Below are 24,523 nucleotides of genomic sequence, written 5' to 3' on the forward strand. Positions count from 1 at the left end.
AAACCCAGTGCTCTCATTGCCAACTTTTCTGAGGGAGGGATGCAGGGAAAGAGAAGGATTGCCCAGGGCAGGACTGTGTCCACGGGTAACACTTACTCACCTAAATTGTTGTCCACCTTTTGGTGGTAATCCCGGAGCACTTTGTTCTTTGGGTACTGCTGGGAGCTGGAGGAAGAGGCACTGATTGCATTGTTGCTAACCTCTGTAAGGTAAAAGAACTCACAATAAAAACACAAACAGTTGGGTCTGACAATTTTATCAGTTGGCCAAGTTGTTCACTTAAAAACCAGAAGACTCAAGTTTAAGTTTAAATGCAAGCTTCATCACATGATAATTGTATAATTCACTTTATCTCTATGCTCCAGATTCAATATTAAAAATCAAGGACACTCCCAAAAACGAAATGTCTATATAAAGCATTATATAAGAAAAAGGCAATTGTGTTGGCAATAAGGACAAGCTGGACTCTCAGAATCATAATGCTTAAATGGCAGAAATGCAGAAGAACCCAAACACCAGGAGGTTGAAATATACTCTATTATTCTGCAATTATAAAACAGAAAATTCACAATTAAAGGAATGGACTGGGTTGCATATTTAATGTTCTCCTGGACTGAGGGCGTAAAACCCATTGCCCAGTATCACTGTATGACTTCATTGCATTGGATTTCTTCTTCAAATTTCACAGCACCAAACAAGTATGTGCTTTACCGAGCTGTATTTCAAACAGAGGTTTTTTGGGCGTGAGCACAGAGATGGCTGCTCTCTATCCCGGTCGCTGCACTCTATCCCTGTCCTAGTGACAGCCACAGAACAGCCTGCAGCCCATGGCCCCTGCTTAGCATTAGCTCATAGTACATCTACTCCAATTACTTTTTTATAAAAACCTTGAATCATTTCCCCTTTGCATTTTAAGCGTGGGTCATGGTGGATTTGGCCTATGCTCATGTTGGACAAGGAAACGAAACCATATATTTTTAAAACATACCTCCATAGCAGATTGAAAGCAAAGACACAGCTAAATCAAGTAACATTTTTTAATATAGGACATCAACCCCTACAATTGTGTTGCCACTAAAATGTCTGGCTGATCTACTCTCCAGAAGTCAGAATCTTATATGGCATCAGAAAGGAAAAGAAATGCCAAAAGCCATTTATATCTGGTGCTCCATGCAGCACACACGGGCTGTGGTTAGGCCATTTCAGAGCACCTTGAATTCCAGGAGGAGCAGAGTGCTGGAAGTGAGAAAGATAGAGTTTTTGAGAAGGAACAGAGTAAGGGGACTGGGAAACGTATGGCGAAAAGAGGAGGAGTGGTCTGGAACAGAAACATGCATAGGATGCAGAATTCTAATGATTTTCTCCTCACATTCTGTTATTTATTTTTGATGGACTAGAGAGCTAGGAAAGTCAGAAATGCCAGGTGTTGGCTGGCTCCTTGGGCCATCCATGCTCTACCAACTTTCTCATTTCTTATACACATCCAATGCAAGCTGACCTCAAAAATCTCCTAAACTGAACTACCCTTCTTACCAGCACCATATCAACCTCCTCCTCACCAACCTTTTTGCACCAGCACAGTTCACAGACCAAGTTGATATTTTGAAGTTAAGATGTATTCCTTACTCCTCAAATTCACCAAGTAACAAGCAGGATGCCCCCTTTAACTTGTGTGGTGCATGCACGTACCACGGGCAATAGTCTGATCTTACACTGAAGAGCATTTTACAGACAGACACTAAACTACCAGACGACTCAACGATGTGCTCATGTCTGTTCCGACCTAAGTAGTGCACCCCTGAATTTCTAGGTCCTTGTGATCCAAAAGCTAAGTTTACTTCATGAATACTCCCCCACTACAAAAACAGAGTCCCAACATTTCCATTCTGCTCAAATGATTTAAGGGATTCTCGTTTCGGACATCGATCACTCCATTTGCAAATCTTAAATCATCTGGGGGTTAAAGGAACGCCTGGAGATTCTCCTCTTCCAGAGGTTATGATGCATTCAATATCACACCCACCATGCTTATTTTAGGCATCTCTTTCCACAGGGTAGCACCCATATATATTTAGCCTGTGGTACCGTAAGCTGATAGTTTCAGATTATTATTATTTTTACTTTAGATAGGGTTAGCACAAAACCTTCTAAAAAACGCACTTCCTTACACCTCTGCCTTGCACAAGCATGAAAACAACTGCTATGCCTGCCTTGCAAACCTCCCGAATCAGCGTTTGAGGAAATGCTCACAGTAAGGCAGAGCTCATCCTACAAATTCTAACTGTCCTTACCAGCATGATAAACTATAGCAGTGGCATCCAATCAGAATGTAAATGGATTGAATACTAAGTATACAATATGAAGCAAAACAAACAGTTGCGATGTCTAGGGTCGCTTGCCCCTTATATGGTTCATATCTTGATACAGTCTTTTAGTCCACAACTGGGTGGAGAATGCCCACAATCCCCTCATCCTGAGTGAATCACCATAGCTGTCAATCACTACAGGCAATGTGCCCGCTATCCATATCAGCTTCACCAGTTCCTTGATTAAATGCTCCTGCTAAGATTGGACACTAATTGCACCTCATGCGCCACCGTTTCTGCTGTCTCTTTAAACTGTGTGATGGACAAATCCTTGACCATCTCAGCCATTAATAGACACCACTGGGATATTTCTGTAAATACATATGATAGCCTTCACATTCATTGAGAGCTCTGACACAGACGCCCATTTTTATTTTAAAAACGATTTGTGGTGCAGCCACCAGCGCATGGGCAAACCATTTTCTGTCACATATACCTGGACTGCGGTTCACTTGTTGAGCACGATCTTTGCCCTGAACATATCCAGCTCTTTACTTATGACGAAAACATACATACCAGGTTGAGCATCACTCAAATATGTTTCTCCCACACAGTACACCTAAAATACCCATTCAAATACACATAGGTAGATGAGCTGGAGTCGAACATTATTCTTAACTGGTAGCCACTCACTAGAATTGTTTTCCATTATGGTCTCGAACTGCAGCATCAACTCGTGTATAGCATTGAATGCCCCTCTCCCCCTTTCTAGGGTCACTCGTGCACAGTGCTAGTGTAGGCTCTCATGGACATGATGCAGAAGAAAAAAGGATTTGCAGCTTGCATCCACTCTTCATCCACATACTCTGCAAGATCAACCTCACTATATAGAGGCTTAAAACAGCATTCTTTGGCTTACAAGAAATTTTGGAAGCAGAGCACAAAGTGAATTAAAAACACATCAAATTATCTTCCATAACCAACCGTCATGCTCTCTCTCTCTCAATGTCTTGGCAGCACAGACCCCTCGAATATCCTTAGACCACTTAATTATGTTGATGAGTCTCAGCCTCACATTAGCATCTGCCTTACACAATGGCTTGTTAAACGACTTGGCACATTCAGTTGTATGATCTACTTCTATGACTGTATTAGTGTCTTCTAGGGCGGGGCCCGGGGCAGTCAGCTCCTAGCCTTTTCTTTGACAGGAATATGTGTAGCGGCTTAGGATGCCACTTTCTCACCCCCCACTTGAGCCCTCACAACAAACGTCGGTCTCTCAAGAACTACATCTATTCGTGCCCCAAAACATCAGCACGATCATGCAGTCTCTAAAGCATGCTTGGCCTCTCCAACTCCTACAGTCACCTGTGGGTTTGATACACAAGACGAGCAGAGCCGTCCGTTTCTGCGAAATCCAAATGTTAGAGGCAATTCAAAGCCAGTTTCAGCATTTCTTCCAAAATACAATGGGTTCTGATTGACACGCTTTGCGCTGCCTTCATGGCATTCCACATACCAACTAAATGCAACTAACAAAAACATGTAACACGAAAAGTTATAACAATTTGGTTGATAGTGTGACTGGAAACGTCCCTTCCCTCGGAGGATCAAAGATGCAAAGCCCTAGCCTTGATATAAACATGGCTAGAAGCGCCCCTTGCCTCAGAGGATCCAAGATGCAAAGCCCTAGCTTTGATATAAGCGCGATTAGAAGCGCCCCTTGCCTCGGAGGATCCAAGATGCAAAGCCCTAGCTTTGATATAAGTGCGACTAGAAGCGCCCCTTGCCTCAGAGGATCCAAGATGCAAAGCCCTAGCTTTGATATAAGCGTGATTAGAAGCGCCCCTTGCCTCGGAGGATTAAAGATGCAAAGCTCTAGCTTTGATATAAACGTGGCTAGAAGCGCCCCTTCGCCCCCGGAGGATCCATGATGCAAAGCCCTAGCTTTGATATAAGCGTGACTAGAAGCGCCCCTTCGCCCCCGGAGGATCCATGATGCAAAGCCCTAGCTTTGATATAAGTGCAACTAAAGCGCCCCTTCGCCCCCGGGGGATCCATGATGCAAAGCCCTAGCTTTGATATAAGTGCGACTAGAAGCGCCCCTTCGCCCCCGGGGGATCCATGATGCAAAGCCATAGCTTTGATATAAGCGTGACTAGAAGCGCCCCTTCGCCCCTGGGGGATCCATGATGCAAAGCCATAGCTTTGATATAAGCGTGATTAGAAGCGCCCCTTGCCTCGGAGGATTAAAGATGCAAAGCTCTAGCTTTGATATAAACGTGGCTAGAAGCGCCCCTTGCCTCGGAGGATCCAAGATGTAAAGCCCTAGCTTTGATATAAGCATGATTAGAAGCGCCTCTTGCCTCGGAGGATCCAAGATGCAAAGCCCTAGCTTTGATATAAGCGTGACTAGAAGCGCCCCTTCGCCCCCGGGGGATCCATGATGCAAAGCCATAGCTTTGATATAAGTGCGACTAGAAGCGCCCCTTCGCCCCCGGGGGATCCATGATGCAAAGCCATAGCTTTGATATAAGCGTGACTAGAAGCGCCCCTTCGCCCCCGGGGGATCCATGATGCAAAGCCATAGCTTTGATATAAGCGTGATTAGAAGCGCCCCTTGCCTCGGAGGATTAAAGATGCAAAGCTCTAGCTTTGATATAAACGTGGCTAGAAGCGCCCCTTGCCTCGGAGGATCCAAGATGTAAAGCCCTAGCTTTGATATAAGCATGATTAGAAGCGCCTCTTGCCTCGGAGGATCCAAGATGCAAAGCCCTAGCTTTGATATAAGCATGATTAGAAGCGCCTCTTGCCTCGGAGGATCCAAGATGCAAAGCCCTAGCTTTGATAGAAGTGTGACTAGAAGCGCCCCTTCGCCCCCGGGGGATCCATGATGCAAAGCCATAGCTTTGATATAAGTGAGACTAGAAGGGTCCCTTCCCCCGGAGGATCCATGATGCAAAGCCATAGCTTTGATATAAGCGTGACTAGAAGCGCCCCTTCGCCCCCGGGGGATCCATGATGCAAAGCCATAGCTTTGATATAAGCGTGATTAGAAGCGCCCCTTGCCTCGGAGGATCCAAGATGCAAAGCCCTAGCTTTGATATAAGCGTGATTAGAAGCGCCTCTTGCCTCGGAGGATCCAAGATGCAAAGCCCTAGCTTTGATATAAGCGTGATTAGAAGCGCCTCTTGCCTCGGAGGATCCAAGATGCAAAGCCCTAGCTTTGATATAAGCGTGATTAGAAGCGCCCCTTGCCTCGGAGGATCCAAGATGCAAAGCCCTAGCTTTGATATAAGCGTGACTAGAAGCGCCCCTTCGCCCCCGGGGGATCCATGATGCAAAGCCATAGCTTTGATATAAGTGCGACTAGAAGCGCCCCTTCGCCCCCGGGGGATCCATGATGCAAAGCCATAGCTTTGATATAAGCGTGACTAGAAGCGCCCCTTGCCTCGGAGGATCCAAGATGCAAAGCCCTAGCTTTGATATAAGCGTGACTAAAAGTGTCCCTTCACTCTGAGGATCCAGGATGCAATATTTTAGCATACATTTTCAAGTTATAACACCAAATAGGTGCTGCATGTATGTATTTTATATCCCTAGCATGCAGTGTTTGTGCAGTTATATGGTATAAAAGGAGTGGTATCAGGGAGTTTAAGTCCTTGGTCCTGAAGAATAGTCATGGGGTAACAGCTTGAAAGATGTAGACCAGTGTTTCCCAAACTGTGGTCCGTGGACCCCCAGGGGTCCCCGACACATTCCCAGGGGGTCCGCTGACAGCAGTTTTAAAAGCTCTGCCAAGTATCTTGTGTAATTAGCAGTTTTCAAAGAGCAATAAAAGTGTCAAGATGACACCAGTGATTAATGTCCCTGCTGGAGAGAGATGAGAGTTTTGTCCAGTGGCAGCTTTGACTTATCTAATGTTGCACAGAGGGTTAATATGCCCACTGCGGAGAACGTATACCATGTATTTTATAAACAATATTTTATATGCATAGGTCAGTGGGTTACTGCTTTTGTCACAAAGATTCTTTTGTTACTGTGCAGTTCATAAGTGACAAATGTAATCAAGCACAGTGACCTATAAACTGTCATTAAACAGCTTCTTGCAAACTGCAAGGTACAAGTTAGTGACTTATGTTTTGTCCCAGTCTTTCATTATCCTGATGCTGCTAAAAAAGTTTATTTGGCTGGAAATACATTTTTATTGTTAAAGTCAATGCTAACCACTGTGATATGTTCTGAATCTTGAGTTTGTGCTTTTCCAGACCAAGCACTCTTTAAAAATGCCTACCAGTATGAATGACATGTGAATTTTACACTTTGTAGTCCCCTTTGCCTAATGTAACATTTTCTATACACTGATTTACAGGTATGATTCACTGTCTATATGTGTGTGATGTAAAGTGCTCTGACATCGGACAATGGTATGAGAGATGCTATAAAAATGAAATACATGTGACAGAGGGGCAATGGAGAGATGAGAAGCACTGTTGAGTGATACTGGGGGAATCATTGAAGAACCCCCAGAAAGATGGTCGTATTCTGGTGCATAGTCTGGTCTTCATTTACTATTCTTTAAAAGCGAATACAATTCAATATATAATGATAAATGTGTTGTAGACTGCACCATTGTTTGCTAAATTTTTTGGGGGGGAGAGCCTCCCAATGTCCCCTTTGTAGTGGTCAGGCTCACTCACTGCACCCTCTGGGGACTGGTCTGAAATTATTTGCCAGGCCTGCTTTGGATTTCCAGTCTGGCTCTGGCAGGAGTAGGAGCCTCGTACTGCGAAATAAAACCAACCATTGAAAAGTTAGTCACGGAGATGCAGCACCAACCTTCCCATTAATTTTTTTCGTTTTCTTGCACATTTTTTCAATATAAAATACAACAAAAGCGGCGGAGAGTGTCGTTAGTCTCCTTGGCTTAACAACACACTCCGCCAGCAGCGCTGCACCATGTTTACAAGAATATGGTGCAGCCCTGCGTTTCCCCTGCGCTGGCGCTACACTTAACAGGGGGAAATTGTTTATCCACACAGAAAGGTCCCCCTTCCTGCACATAAACAATCTTGAAATATCGTTTTGCCACTTCTATGTGTGCTGCTTAATGCAGGACACATAGAAGTTACAGAATGTCTTTTTTTTTTTAGATTGTTGATGTGGAGGAAGGTGAACATAAGCAATCCAAGGCATTTTGCAAAAACGAGGAGAAATAAAGCATTTCTCCTTGTTTCGCCAAGTTAAGACCAGGTTTTCCCTGGTCTTAATTTTTCGCTGCCTCCCATTTACGCTGCCCTTGTAAATAGGGGGCAGCGTCAAAATCTATGGATGGTGCAGAGAAAACGCCCACTGCCCCCCTCTTTCACGATAAGCATTGGGTGAAAGGGGGTCTTATTTACAAGGCACTGCTAAACCACTTTAAGTGGCTTAATGATGCCTTGTAAATAAGGCGAAGCTCCTATCACCACGGGAACGTCGCAAAAAGTAACGTTCCCATGGTGATAGGGGCTGGTAAAAATGCCCCTAAAATACTTAGCAATTAGAGTATTTGTTTGTGTGCACACATGTTTTATTTTTTTTCGAATTTCTGTTTTAATGTTTGAAATGTAAATCCTCCAAATTGCTTGGGAGTCCCATGCTTCCAGTAGTAACTCAATGAGGATCCTCAAGAGTCAAAAGTTTGGGAACCACTGATGTAGACTCTTAGAAAGGCAAGGACATAATTACCCTGACTTTCATCTTCCCTGTTTTTAATCATACAGACCTGAGGTCCGAATAAATAACACTTTCCTTGCTAGGCATGCATTTTTCTTTCTCGCATAAAAGACCCCCACTCCTATTTTTTCACCATTTATAAACATCTGTAAGTGCTCCAATGAAGTTCGTAGGTTGCAGAACGCCCCGTACCAGCACCTCCACAAACACCAACATATCTCACCCTGAAGCCTACCTGAGCTCCCCACAAACCTTTTTACCGTTAAGACTTACGTTAGATTCTAGATTTTCGCTTGTCTACATGCTCATGTACTGGGTACACTCATCTCTAGCATTCTTCTACGAGGTAACTACATACAAGTAGGCAATTCTGATATGCTCACAAGATTGCCTACTTATATGCTGAAGACGTTCAGGTGCAAGAAAGGCCAATTCTTGGCTTTGTGATCCTGCACTGAGAAACAATTTCACAAGCTAGAGTATACATATTTATTTATTTATTTATTTATTTATTTATTGGCATTTATAAAGCGCAGCATATACCCTAGGGTGTCTTGGCGCTGATTAATTTGCCGGCTAGATGTTAAGCTGCCTGCTCAGACCACTATTCTATACCGAGAACTTATTTATTGAACAACCAAGTTTTCAATTTTTTGCGGAATTGGAGTAGTGTGGGACATGCTCTAATGTCCTGGGGTAGAGTATTCCACAGTTTGGAAGCTGCTACCACAAACCGTCGGTCTCCCCACATCACAGTTTTAGTGCGGGGTACCATTAGTTGGTTGCGCAGGAAGTCACAAAGCAAAAGGTTTACACAGCCTCTTAAAGCAACTTTCCAGATCGTGATAACATTGGATGAGGACTCACAATAAGCTGATCTTGGACAGTGAGGCAAGAGAATAGAGGCACCGGTCAACTACTTCTTCCCCCCCCCCCCCCCAAAAAAAAACACAGCACTTATTTTGGGTTCTCAAAATACACCTTGGCCCTCAGAAAGTTTACAGCAGGCAGCTTACAGGGCTGTGTAAGCAGCATTAAGTACATTCAATGCCACTATTGGACTATAGTATTTTAGACTTGTGGGAAAGAATGCTGGCCTATGACCGGAGTATTATACTTCTACCTATAGTTTGAACATTTGTATAGTGCAGATCGCTACCTCATATATGTAAGAATGTCTGCCAATTATTACAGTATTACACTCCTAGCTTTATTTTGAACATTTGTAATACACAGATTGCTACCTTATATATGACAGCGTGTTTGCATATCATTGCAGTATTATACCTATACCGGTATTTTGAACATTTGTAACGCAGATTACTACCTCATATATTTGGGTTCCTCACTAGTGCCACTTTTACCTGTATTTTGAACATTTGTAAATGCACTGATTGCTACCTCATACTTTTTGGTTTGACAACCAATGTCACTCTCGATTCTTGAGTTTTGACGCACGTAAATTGTTGTATCTGGATCCTATCTCTATATTCTATCAGTATTATACTTGCACTTATATTCTGCACTACTCTGCACATTCCCGTAAACTTCTCCCTTTCCTACCTCTCTCTCCTGTTATGCACAGATTGCTACCTCATACTGAATATACACCTAATGTAACCTACTCCCATTCCTACTTTCTCTCTCCTGTTATGCACAGACTGCTACCTCATACGTAATATACTTCTAATGTATCCTGCACTATTGCACAGTTACACAACCTGCATCCATTTTCACTCTTCTCTCTAAGGCACCGACTACTATCCCATATATCTCTGGTTGCACACGAGTGTCACCTCTGCCCCCTAGGGCCACTCTTGATCCATACATCTCTGGTTGATCACTAGTGTCACTTCTGCCCCTTAGGGTCACTTTTGAGCCATGTAACTTGATACGTGCATCTGTACCCTTTCCCAGTATTTTACTTCACTTTTGTACTTTGTAATGCCTTATATATTTGCTCTACTGTGTAATATCGTATGTATTTGCTATACTGTAATATCGTATGTATTTGCTATACTGCACACTCGTATATCCTGGTTATGCTGATTGATCACTAGTGCCACTCTTGCACTCTATAACTTACTGTATGTATATGTTTCTCTGCACACTCTTACATGTGGGCTATGCTGATTGATCACTAGTACTACTCTTGCACTGTGTAACCTACTGTATGTATTTGTTTTCCTGCACATGCGTACCACTATACTGCATTCCCCCATTCCCTCCTAAACCATCATCGCAACATGGATCCTATCGGCAATCACACATATAAAATCAACTACCCACCGTCACTCACCAAAAAAGCCGCTAAACGCTTTAAACACAACGTCCTTAGGTCACACCCTGAAACGCCCTTTGCTGACACCTACTTTTCACCGGTCAATGGATCCCTGAACACTGATATCATATTCCATACCACACGCAGAGCTCAATGGAGAAAAGCGTTCCTCACCCTACTCACCGTCTCCTCCACCAGGAAATCCGCTCCCAGCCTAACTCTCTCCATCACATCATCCCAACTCTTTCCAGGCAGAGCCACCATCACCATTTACAATAACTGGATTATCCTAGCTCAATCCACAGACAGGAACCTGGAACTGCTAGACAACCTGTTCCCCACCTTCAAAGAGCACCTCTCCCATCCGTGGTCCAACACTCATATCCCCTCCAGTCCCATCGACCATGACCTCACAGCCACATACCCCTCAATGAGGGTCACACCTACCACTCCTGATCGCCCATCTCTCACCCACAACCCCTCTATCCCAGTTCAGCACCATGCAATTGTAACACACGCCTCAAACAGACACAGATCGCTCCCCCTCATACTCCACTCACACCCCCCACCCCTTTTACCAACCCCCAGACCTCCACACATACCATCAACACTCCTCTCACACCTACAGCGGGCATCATTACTCCGCTCACCCCTAACAGCACAGCTCTCACACACAACACACCTAACCTAGTCCAGCACCACGACAACACGCACTGCGACAAATCCCCCCCCTTCATCCCCCCCATTCTCAGTCCCCATTACCCTCTAACCAATCACGCAGAACACACCTCCTCTCTTAATTTAACTCCCCCCTCCCCACAACAGGACCATCCCCTATCCCATTTCCCCTCCTACTCTCAGCCCCCATTACCCTTCCTGCTCCCCCACCACGACTATCAGTCTCCCAGCATACACCCTGACCCCCCCCACCTACCACCAATGCCCTCACTCATACCACCAACCTCCTCCCTACCTCATCCACACCCCTCCCGCCCAAAACATCTCTCCTCCCTAACACCTTCCCGTACACCAACACAACGCATACCTCCTCGAACACCAGCCCACGCTCCCACCTGCACACGAATTCCCTGGTCAGCCATTCACCTCTGACTGCCGCCCCCACCTCCACCACCTACCCCACGATGGACATCATCATGGCCACCCTCACTCAGATCAAAGAAGACATACACAACATCAAGGAACTACTCGCCACCCACCCCATACACCCAGCACCCACCTCCCCTCCCAACTTGTCCCCTACCCCTCCAGCTGACTCCCTCACTCAGCACGCCCCAAACCGGGCGTCAATTACTGCCCATAGGCGCAGCAGTTGCCCTCGTCCCCCTCGTCGTCCCTACAATCCCCCCTCACACAACTACACCTCCCCGCACAACGGGTCCCCCACCCTTCCGACTAACTCTCTCACTCAACTCTCCCCCAACCGGACCTCACTCCCAGCTAGCAATCGCAACAACCGCCCTCGTCGCACCCACAACTCTACTTCTGACCGCAACACTCTCACCCGTATCCGCTCCTACGACCCAGCCCCCCCAAAATCACATAACCACCCCACACCTCAACATTCCCACGATACACTCAAATCCCCTTAGACCCCCCAGACTAAACAGCAGATTCTCCATCCCCAATAACCTTAGAAAAGTCCCTCTCTCACTAGAACCGTCTACCACCCTCAACACACCTCGTCTCAAATGCACTCTCCTCAACTGTAGATCGGCCTCGAAACACTCTGCCGCTATTGCTGATCTCCTCTTATCAACGGACCTTGACCTAATCATCCTGACCGAAACATGGCTAACTGAATCTTCGACACCTATAATGGACATTCTGGTTCCTCCCAACTACCACATTATCAGGCTAGACAGAACAGGCAAATTAGGTGGTGGAATCGCATGCATCTACAGGAATAACCTCTCTGTTCAGAAAGTCAATTCTACCTCCCTACCATCCCCAACAACCTGGGAATACATCTGCCTTGACATTATCAGTGAGGGCAAACCGATATGTTCTCTTCACAGCATCTACCACCCACCCACGGACAACTTCACCTTTTCCCAACAAATCATGGATATGATCTCAAACAATTCTGGACGGCAGCTCACCCAAATATACCTTGGTGACTTCGACCTCCACTGGAACGATTGCAAGGACGCGGTGGTAAATAGTCTTAAAAACTTCCTCGATGCCCTCAACCTCACCCAAATATGCAACAGCCCGACCCACGAGAAAGGTTCTATCCTCGACTTGGTCATCTCCAAAGAGGAATCTATCCAACTCGACTCCATCCAACCCTGTGACTGGTCAGATCATCATACTATCACATTCTTTATCAATGAAAAAGTTAAAGTTAACCCGGCTCAAGTATCCAAGCCAAAAAAGTCTGGAAAAGAGACATGAAAAAACTCAACCCAGGCTCTCTGCCCCCTAACAGGTACAATCTCCTACTGCCACCGACAGACGATACGAACGTTCAAACACTGACTGACCATTATCTCAACGCTATGACCTCTATAATTAATGAGGCTGCACCTTTGCAGCTAAAAAGAGCCTCTACTAAAATCTCCAATCCATGGTACGACGGGAGACTCAATGAAGATAGACGAGACATGCGAATGGCAGAGCGTACCTGGAGATCAGCTCCCTCGGCAATGTACCTAAAAGATCTGAAGAAAAAGAGAAACGCCTACTTCAGGAAAATAAAACGCTCAAAATCAGACTTCTTCAGCCTCCAGCTCGACCAAGCAACAAACCGTCCGAGAAAACTGTTTGAGCTAATCAGATCACAATCCAAGGATCAACCCCAACCACTCATCACTGCACGTGAGGCACCATCCTGTGAAGACTTCGCTGCTTTCTTTTCCCAAAAAACTGACAACATAAAGAGCGATCTCCTCATTGACGCAAGCCTCTACTCCAAACCACAGTGCCTAGCAGCCACTGAACCAAAAAACAATGCCACATGGTCAACCTTTGGCACATACTCAGAAGAAGAAATTGGCAAACTGCTAAGCACCCTGAAACCATCCAATCACCTCACGGACCCCCTTCCTGCTGCAGCAGTAAAAGACTTTACCCCCTTGCTTATCCCTCTCTGGACTAAAATTATCAACAGCTCTCTCCAACAGGGAAGCATACCTGACTCACTAAAAGTTGGTCAGGTCACACCTCTCCTAAAGAAACCTACAGCCGACCCCTCTGATCTCAACAATTACCGTCCCATTACCAATATTCCCACTCTCGCCAAACTGCTGGAAAAATGCGCACAACTACAATTGGCTAAACACATTGAACAATTTGATCTCCTCAACCCGCACCAGTCAGGCTTCCGAGCAGGGTACAGTACAGAAACGGCTATGACTCACATAATTGACGACGCACTTCAAATGCTAGACCAAAACGACACCTGCCTCCTCATCCTCCTTGATCTCTCTTCAGCATTTGATACTGTTAAACATGAGAATCTACTAGAGCTTCTAAACACAAGAATGGGCTTATCTGGAACTGTTCTCAAGTGCTTCACCTCCTTTCTTCACAACAGGTCGCAGAAATTCAAGAGCAACAACCTGATGTCCTCGCCAATACCCGTAACGCTAGGTGTCCCCCAAGGATCCTCTCTATCCCCAACTCTGTTCAACCTAGTCATGGAACCGCTCACCACCTTGCTACAAGCATCCAATGTACACTTTCACATGTACGCAGATGACACCCAACTTTATCTCAAATTACAGTCCCCCCAAGGACATCTTGCTCCTGAACTCAACGATCAGATGCACCCAATCCTGGCTGTCCGATAATCATCTCAAACTCAATGCCCTGAAAACAGAATTCCTTCTGATCTCACCTCCAGCGAAGGTCTCCACCACTCAAATTTGGCTTAAAGACCTAACTGCACTCAATGTCCAACCCACCATCGTGGACTCCGCAAAATCCCTAGGCATAACACTCGACACCAATCTGAACATGCAGCAACATATCAGCAAGGCAACAAAGGGAGCAAACTTCCAGATCAACACTCTGAGGAAACTTAAACCCTACCTTCCAGCCAAAGACTTCCAAACCGCAGTACAAGCCCTAGTCATCCCTCGAATTGAATACGGCAGCATCGCCCTCTGTGGACTCCCCCTAACTACAACCGCACCCCTAAGAGCTTCTCTAAACGCTGCAGCGAGACTCATCACTGGGTCAAAAAACACTCCCATATTACCCCTGACTTGAAATCCCTGAACTGGCTGCCATTTGAAGCTAGAATACATCTGAAAATCGCCTGCATGACACACAAGGCGGTACATCTAAACTCACCCAGATACCTCGCTCAGAAACTGACAATCTCTGGAGGAGCTAGAAACACCAGAGGCACAAACAATCTTCTGTTGAAACCTCGAACATTCCGGAAGGAAAAAACATATAAGCGCTCCTTCTCGGGAATGGCGCCTAGGATCTGGAACTCTCTCCCGCCCGAAACCAGGCTTATCTCTTCCACCACACTCTTTAAAAATGAAGTAAAAGCTATCCTCATGGCTAAATGCACCTGAACTACTATCTTGATCACTGTTAGTACTCTGCACCGATCTATACTACATGTTTGACCCTTTTGATTATTTGTATTAACTGTCCTATTACTCACATGTTGGGCTTAGTTGCCACCTATTTGTACTAATTGACCTATTGATTTATCTGTGTAACCATGCCCATGTACTTCTCTTTGTAAAGCGCTCTGATATCTGCAAGGATCTTGTCCGCGCTATATAAAACTTTCAAAACAAACTTTATCCAAACAGGGCGACATAATCCCAAATGTCATCTCAACAGTAGCTACCCATAAGGTATGTTTAGGAACTGCATCAGGAGTCATGCTTCATGCTTGTAAAGCTCTGGCTAATGCAGAAGCACTGGGTCATTTGGAAGTTTCTAGTACTAGATGTGGTGAACTTACCATCTGTGTTCAGCTTCCGTAGGTTTGGATGGCTGGCTTGGTAATTGGCTTCCTGTCCCTTGCCAGCAGCAACAGCGTCTTGCAATCTGGCAAGCATGGGAGGAAAAATATAGAATTGCAGACACCCAAAAGCTTCAAGGAAAGTCAGCAAGACACCATGGAACATTTAATAATAGGAACAGCAAGAAGAAACAAATAATCAGGAATGAGTTACTGAAAGAGGGTACCCGTTGTTACAGTGATAAGAAAAATTAAATAAGGGAGGAACATCATGGATAAAAATCAGGGCTATGATTTCACTGATGTATGACTATGTGTCAGTTCGCATTATGTGTGAAATTTGGATTATTGGTAGATTTTGTGGCCGACGCAGCATGTATGTTTAAACAAAACAGGTTGTCATGTAGACTGGTTTGATTAGATGCAGAATCATAAGGCATACCTGCATGTCTACTGCCAGGCTTGTGATCCTGCTCTTTAATTGGACATATCTTAACACCATGAGACCTTGGTGAAGTCCAAGCGTGCCTGGAGAATACCCATTCATTCATTTTAGCCTGGTTGGCCTCATCCGCGTTCACACCGAGATCTCCACGACCAACATCTGGACAAAACTAGGTCACTTAAGATGACTCTCTTCGAGAAATACGTGATGGGTAGAGCCTCTTTTGATTAGTCTGAACTGTTAATTACTCTGGAAAGCATTCCATTCCATAGCTTTTCTTTTAGGCCACAACAGAGTAGATTAAAAGGGGTGAAATTGTGAAAAGTACATTTAAATAATAATGACCTATTTTAACTCTGTTATTCATGTGAAAGTATCCCACAGCCAAACATTGCTTAGAGACGGATACATACCGTTAAATAAGGAGAAAATATTGTCTGATCTATGACTGGTCAATAGCACACCAAAAAATCCAGTGCAAACATCCAAGAAGGAAGAATATTAATTCCAAGTCCGTTAGAGTGAAATACTTGGCATGCCAGCAATTAATGGCAAAGCTGGGGACTACCCAGGTTAGGCTCAAGTGGAAACACAGGCTACAGTTTCTAAGAAGAAATCATCTGCAAGTAAGCCCATAGCAAGCAAGATTCCGTCCAACCCCTGAAAGTTTACAAGAAATGGACAGCTATGGGATACACATGGCTTGATGTAAACTGAGGATATGCCAATATAAGGAAGCAGGGCGATCATATTACACATCCAGGATTTCTAGAGAGGCACAATTATTAAATAACTCAGCTTTAGGTCGCTTTCTTAAAAGCATTTCGTGGATGATGCCCGTTTGAAGGGTGTGGTTAACATCCAAACTGAGGAGTAATAATGTATCTTAGCGATGTCTGATGAGTGGCCTCAAAACAAAGATTACTGACAAAAAAAGAAATGAGAATTAGAAAAGCTTATAAAAAGTGAAAAAGGCCAAACGTCCCAAATGTTCTACAAGTCTGAAACAGAAACTGGGGTTCTGCGGTTACTAGTAGACAATCTTTGCCTATTGTTCACAGACCCAGGATTGGGGTTTGGTCCGATAGGTAAAGCGAAAAAAATTACACCCATCTAGAAATAAAATGATTTAGCAAAAAGTTGGGTATTAAGAATTTCACTCAAACAGCTGAGAGACGGATTTGTTATTGGAAAGATGGTTGAGTAAGGGCAAATTAGGTCTTGAGGTGTGTGGTGGGGTCTTTAAAGCACATCCTACACATTGAGCGGTTTTGATTGTGTAGTGGAAGGTGAACTTTGTTTAGACTTGGCTGTGGACGCAGCAACATATTGTGGTTAAAATATATATGGCAAACACTAGCCCGCTCATATTACTGGATGTCTACAAATGGAAAGCTATTTAAGAGGAATGTGGGCGGCCTGCAATCACTCGGTCTCTGGTATGCGGGCAGTAACATCCATTCAAATAATATTAGATTTTTAGATTGAGGCCCCCTGTACAGTAGCGAGCAGTTCCAAAGATTCAGTTGTGGAGGGATGTATGGGAGAAGTACAATGCATTCACCTGTTATTCGGTGCGTACTCTGGAGCTGCAGCAGCTGCAGGTGGCTCAACAGGTTTCGCTTTGAAATAGTTGACAAAGCCCCCAAAAACACTCTTGATGTTATTGATGTGCCTCTGGCTCGTCTTCAGATCCTGCTCCATAGAATCCACCATTCGCTCCGTCCGCTTTAAGGCCTCTCCCTGGCGAACAAGCTCCTGCAGAACAAAAGAAGAGGTTATGAGGGACAAAAGATGTGTAGTTCCTATATTCCCAATAGGCTCTGCGCATTGGAATAATATATCCTATAGATGTGACGTAGGACTTAGGTTGACTAGGTCTCTATCGAATATACTAGACTTAATTGTGAGTGCCAGCTAGCTCAGAGGTCACTAGAAACTTTCTCGAATGAACAAGGGATTCGTTTCTGACAACTGCATAAACATGACATCATTGTTTTCACAAGATAAAACGTATCTTCAGAGTCGTGGAAACAATAGATAGGTATTTCACTCAGTCAATCGTGCATGCTTCGTTTCATCAGAGGTGCAGAGAAATAGAGACGTTTTCAAAAAAAAGTATTTATTGAACAGTATTCCTTCTCATGCAGAAGAAATGAACTGCTACAATCGTAATACCGGCTGTAAAGTATAATGCGTACAGCAAGAAGAGTATTGTAAAATAATACTGTAAAAGCATGGTATGGTTTCTAAGCCATAAAATACATACACAAATAAATAAATAAATAAAGACGAAAAGTACTCAACTGGTGCTTCTAAAATACGCCTACCCCGATGTACCTAACCTAAGTCTAGTACGCAGGAAGTAAGTGAGGTGTAGCATAAGTTTAGTATTCTTTCGCCAAAAATCTATCCAAGATTTCTCTTAGGGTCTAATCAGCTCTGTACCTTGGTTCATAATGAAAGAGGTCTGGTATCTCTCGGTCTCCGGACTCTATTTCCCAACACCCCTCAAGGGAAGCTTGGAAACACTGGAGCTGGATTTCAAGAGAAAAGACAGCGTCTCTCAGTGTGTCTGCTGGAGGGTCGGCTTCCTTCGGCACTTGCTGTAGCGAGCTGCGTCGGGCAAGTAGATAGTCGAACTGCTCCAAACCACTGTGTGTTTGCTATGGCAATTGTGGTCATATTTATACCTTGAAGGTGCAGAGTTTGACGTAAAGTTGGACATAATAACGTCATAAAAGAGTCGAAGTTCTTTAAAAACTCCATGAGTTCTTGGATAAATCAATATTCAAGCGAGGGGAAGTCCCTGACTGCTGAAGTCTTGTTTTCCAAGAAATCGTTGTGGCTTTTCGGAACTAGTGGAAGTAGCCATGCCTGTATTTGGACTGCATGGGCTATGTCTAAATATGGTTATGATTTCTATGCCTATATAAGGACAAGGTGATTTATACCTATATAAGGGCATGAATCGGGAAAATTACACTAGGGTCCTAAAATGCTATACAACAGATGGTTGAAGTGCTTAGGAGAGGGTAGCAGTGCCATCATTAGACATAGACAAGAATTCAGGAGGAGCCATCTTGCCTGGAAGTCCAGGAAGCAGGGACAGGAGCACAGGCAGTATGGCCAGATGCCATGGAGGAGGCAGCAGCCAAGGCCCCAGAACAGAGCCAGGTCATCAAAAGGGAGGCTAGCTGCCCTACTGGAGGAAGCCAGGCCAGGATTGCTGGAAGAGGCAGCCAAATCATCAAGTGGAAGGGCCAGTGGAAGGGCCAGGCCCAGGACAATGGACCACCAAAAACAATACCAGCGGTCCAGATCAGCAAGCGACATACAGGAGCCATCTGAGAGGCACCATGAGCATTGCGATTAGGGTCAGATGCTCAGGAGGAGGCAGCCTGGCCAGAAGCCGAGCAGGCAGTAAAGCCATAATGAAAGAAGACCAGCAGCCCACGAAGAGTCAGTAGGTGATCCTAAGGTTGGAATGGAATATCACAAGGAATTTTTAGGTCTGCTGTGGGTCATGGCTAAGGGCCCTGGAGGAACTAGGCAATAATGAGAGAGACAGGAGCCTAATTGCAGAACCATGTCATCACAAGTTCAGGAAATAAGCCTGTGGGGAGGGTGCCAGGCAATCATGTAGGAGGAACAGACGCTCAGGATGATGGTGCTGGGCCGGTAAAAGCATGGTCAGGTGTCAGCAGGAGGGAGTCTACATGATGCACAGTCTGCTGCCCAGGAGAAGACAACCAGGCCACATGAGGCATGAGCAGGACAGCCCATGAGGATAGAGCAGAGCCATCATATGATAGTGCCATGATCCCAGAAGGGGAGAACCAGGTCATCACAAGCAAGGTCAGACACCCAGGAAAAAGCAGCCAGGAGGCGAAGAAGAGTACTGCACCATTGCAGGCAGAGTCAAATGTCCAACATAAAGGGAGCTGAGCCATCATGGTCGGCAGGAGATGGCAACATGAACTTTATAGTCAATGGAAGGCTTCAATATATATTGGTTTTAGGAAACTGAATGGCATACCGAAAATAGCCAGAGTTGATGCCACCTTTGGCTGAAGCTTACACATCACACAAATCATGTTCAAATAAATCACTCGATTTGTCTCGTATCACAAACAAAATACACCAAGTCACTAAGATCAAAGGCAATTCTTAGCACAGATGTGTGCAAGGTTTGTCTGATCACGCGTTTCATGACTATCACTGCCAGGCAGGGGCATGCAACCAGGGAATACAAACGCAAACTAAGGCCTTAAGAGGAATCTTGGAACACAACCAGCTTATTTTATGCGCTTGCAGTTAGCAAAGTAAACCCTCTGCCCTACAGTAATCAGTGCAGTACTAGAATAGAGCAGGCTACTACCCTTTTTATTTTTAGCTGAAAGACGCATTTTGGAAGCAAATGTGCCACACCCACAGTTCAAAACTTAATACGGATGGGGTGCAAAGGCTATATAGGAGTTTATGCCGATCAGTGCACATTACATTGGATCCAAAGGCCAATACAAGCTTCTGAAGAAGCACTTTTAAGCTTAAGATGAACATTGTACAGGGGAAGGAGCTGAATGTCATATGCGTTATTCAAACAATATAAAAAAAAAAAAGTTGATGGGAGTAGTGCTGGACATTTGTCAATCATGTAGGAGGAACAGACGCTCAGGATGATGGTGCTGGGCCGGTAAAAGCATGGTCAGGTGTCAGCAGGAGGGAGTCTACATGATGCACAGTCTGCTGCCCAGGAGAAGACAACCAGGCCACATGAGGCATGAGCAGGACAGCCCATGAGGATAGAGCAGAGCCATCATATGATAGTGCCATGATCCCAGAAGGGGAGAACCAGGTCATCACAAGCAAGGTCAGACACCCAGGAAAAAGCAGCCAGGAGGCGAAGAAGAGTACTGCACCATTGCAGGCAGAGTCAAATGTCCAACATAAAGGGAGCTGAGCCATCATGGTCGGCAGGAGATGGCAACATGAACTTTATAGTCAATGGAAGGCTTCAATATATATTGGTTTTAGGAAACTGAATGGCATACCGAAAATAGCCAGAGTTGATGCCACCTTTGGCTGAAGCTTACACATCACACAAATCATGTTCAAATAAATCACTCGATTTGTCTCGTATCACAAACAAAATACACCAAGTCACTAAGATCAAAGGCAATTCTTAGCACAGATGTGTGCAAGGTTTGTCTGATCACGCGTTTCATGACTATCACTGCCAGGCAGGGGCATGCAACCAGGGAATACAAACGCAAACTAAGGCCTTAAGAGGAATCTTGGAACACAACCAGCTTATTTTATGCGCTTGCAGTTAGCAAAGTAAACCCTCTGCCCTACAGTAATCAGTGCAGTACTAGAATAGAGCAGGCTACTACCCTTTTTATTTTTAGCTGAAAGACGCATTTTGGAAGCAAATGTGCCACACCCACAGTTCAAAACTTAATACGGATGGGGTGCAAAGGCTATATAGGAGTTTATGCCGATCAGTGCACATTACATTGGATCCAAAGGCCAATACAAGCTTCTGAAGAAGCACTTTTAAGCTTAAGATGAACATTGTACAGGGGAAGGAGCTGAATGTCATATGCGTTATTCAAACAATATAAAAAAAAAAAAGTTGATGGGAGTAGTGCTGGACATTTGTCTAACCACTGGCAGCCCATCGGAGTAGCATTCAAACAAACTGTTCTTTTGCCTACCCTGCTACCTCAGATTTGACCGGCCCATATGGATGCGAGACTAGATGAGATGTACTACTATCCATGCGGAGAGGCAATGGTAAAGAAAGCTGCAAGTTTTGGAAGGAGGTTAAAGGGTTGGAACCATAACATTTCTCAAGAAGTCAGCTATGTGCAAATTATGCCCATGCAGCTGCTACGGGTTAGTAAAAACTAGGGATGGACTAGCTGTGTGAGAAGCCCACAATGCTCAAATAAATGCATAGGAAGCACAGAGAGAACATGAGCAAGTGGTGGTTACCAACCTTCCCTTTCTATGATCAAGGTTAACAAACAATATCCAACTTGGCACGGGCATGTGACACAAGAGTAAGTCGTTTATACCATTGTGGCCCGTGACGAGATGAAGCAAGTTCAGAAAGTTTGCCCTGGCTGCAAAGAAAATAAAAAGACCAAATGCTGGTTGATACCCACCTCTGCTTTGCTTGCCGGTGCAGAAACTAGCAGATCACCAACCCCACACCAAAGCCTAATGGACCCACAAAGTAAAGAGCATGATCCTAGAGGATAATAATGGATTAAGCAACCTCGAGAAATGAGGGGTTCCAGAATGAGCCTTTCACAAGCTAAAAGGAACACCTTTAAAGAATTCCTCTGGCTTTTAATAAACCTTGCGGTTGAGCCACATAAAAGGAAGCTTACACTTGGTTTATCACTAGCCTGATCCACAAAAGCTTACCCACCCATGCTCCAGGACAATGAGCATTAATAGGAGCTGCCAAGTCTCTCAGTGCCGAAGCAGCAGGCCTACTGCCAGATTGTCTAAGGGTCCGAAGAAAGCACCCACAGCCTGTTAAGAGTGGTTGTGAAAAAATTTCCCTAATCTAAGGGGCCCCTGACTTAAAGGCACAACTGATATACTTGTAGATTTGCAATCTGACATGAATTTCAAGACCTTTACAGTAGATTGACTCAGGATCCTTGCGGACCAGTGCTCAAACCAATAATTGGCTGTGAAATACATAAACATAAGAAATACAAATGTGGTGCTTTGCTTCGAATACCACCCTTCATAATAATCTATTTTTGATTTCTATTGCACCACATGCATTTTTTAAAAATCCCCTAAAAGCAACAATACAAGATCCATTCAACTAGCATGGGAAACGAGCCTTGACACGCAAGTGTTGCAGTACTGGCTCTTTTGCCAATGTCTCTTTTCTGAGCTAGTGGTCCGCGTGCTCTCACTTGTGCAATAACATATCACCACTAGTTTACAACATAAGGCTTTTGCAACCGATTTAAAAGTGTCACACACGGATGGTCAGACAGAGCACCCAAAACTAACACTGGGGTGCGCTTGCAACATTTTAGGAGTAGTCTCAGCTGGGCCCCTTATCTGCGATGGGACAAGCTCTCCAATCCTACTGTCTCTACCTTTAACACCAGATGGGAAACATGGCATGGACTGGGGAATAGCAGTCTCTTGGCAAAGGGAGTGGGATGTGGTGTGGAGCCCTGTTATCATGAGAGGCCTCATGTATACAGAGCCCAAGAGCCCCTGCTTCCAGAACATGGACAACAGTAGAGTAAGGAAGGAGAAGACATGGGTGACAGCAACATGGGACGACTGTGGCCAGAGAAGCACACGGGAAAGAAACAGCAACATAAGCATAGGTAGGGAAGAAAAGCAAATGGGCGAGACAGCAAAATGTAAAGTGTTGGGGTTGCTTACAGAGAAGCAAACGGCTGAGAAACAGCAATACAAGTGGGCGGTGGGAGGGGAAGCACGAGAGAGACAGCTTGAAACACATACAATCTCATTGATTACTTAAACAAAAATAAAAAAGTATTTCCCTGAAAGTGAGCAGTAGAAGGAAAAGAGAGCCAGCTTATCTAAGAAGTGGTAAACAGGCTATGCTCAATGGTAGCGAATACACAGGTGGGCAAGCTGGACAAGGAAATCTATCAAACAAGAAGCAAGCAAATGGGAAAGGAAATAAAGCTAGCCAATGGGTGGGCTTAAAGCAGCTTTTGTTGAGCCCACAGTATCTGTTGCAACCAGACAGCAGCGTTGTCCGGTAAGCTCGACCTAAAAAGGACAGTAATGTAGTTGGAAAGTACTGCATTGGAAGATTACAGCTATATAAGGTTATGGGTCGTCGAGAGCTAGCTTGTTACTTGGGTACTTGAAAACCTACAATATTATATTATTATGGCATTTGCCAATTTGAGAAGGGCACATTCCTACCACGGATAATGTCAGATTATAGCTCTTCTCAATGGCATGAGTTCATATTATGCATGGGAGTGTGATGAGAACGTCCCTAAAACCTGCGGGGAACTTGGGAAGGTTTTTCTACATGGGTACAATATTTCCACTGTTGATAGAACAAAAATGTTCAAAGTTTAAATGCCTGTCAGGGTGACATTTCTCTACGTGTACATAAATGTCCTTGGAATCTGAGACAGTCACAGGTTTCCAGAAATAATCAAAGAATTCTTTCAATTCTTTGAAAGCCTCAAATGTATTCAAAAGGTAGCCACAAATCTACATGACTCAATTACTGACTTTATGGTTAGAAAAAAATCCTGTATTCGATGATGAGCCAATGAAATTCTTCTACAAGTGGAATTATATTTTCTGTTTTATCTGTATGAAACAGATCTGCTGCTTGATTCTGTAATTGTTGCTAGTTATTTTAGTTATAAGTCAAAGTGCACAGTCAGCTGCACAAGCTGAAGGAATATTGTCCACATCGGAAGCACTTGCATCAGGATGTTGTTTCAGGAAAGGCGGAAGAGCTTCCTGGCAGAACTTCCTGGTACAGTTGCTTATCAAAGTATTGTTGATCTAAGCCAAACTGAATTCATACTGAACGTGGAAACATTTGCGATTAACCACGAGCTCAAGGGCACAATGCAAGTCTTGGGATATGTTTTCTGTGAATGTGGTTACACAGAGTTGTTGGCCTTGAGGCCAAATCCAGTTATTTTCATACAGGAGAGGGGTACGTTTCTGGGCTGTATTCTGTACAGCGCAGTGTCTGCCATTAGTGTGTCACAAGAAATCAGCATTCGAAAAGAATGGTAGAAAGCAGTTTTGTAAACTAGCAAGGCAGT

At 44.5% G+C, this 24,523-nt stretch overlaps 1 protein-coding gene across 1 annotated transcript in view; it reads right to left on the reverse strand.

Annotated features, from left to right (window-relative positions):
• The window catches only part of SNAP29 (synaptosome associated protein 29), a 39,246-nt gene that overhangs the window by 1,333 nt on the left and 13,390 nt on the right, over positions 1-24,523 (reverse strand). The window contains exons 3-5 of the mRNA XM_086942715.1: positions 17,266-17,459; positions 15,257-15,342; positions 101-202 (exon numbers count right to left, since the gene is read on the reverse strand). Of these exons, the coding sequence (XP_086798841.1) occupies positions 101-202; positions 15,257-15,342; positions 17,266-17,459 (382 nt within the window). The remainder of the gene's footprint in view (positions 1-100; positions 203-15,256; positions 15,343-17,265; positions 17,460-24,523) is intronic.

This window comes from Lissotriton vulgaris, chromosome 11, assembly GCF_964263255.1.
Source record: "Lissotriton vulgaris chromosome 11, aLisVul1.2, whole genome shotgun sequence".
NCBI classification, from domain to species: Eukaryota; Metazoa; Chordata; class Amphibia; order Caudata; family Salamandridae; genus Lissotriton; species Lissotriton vulgaris.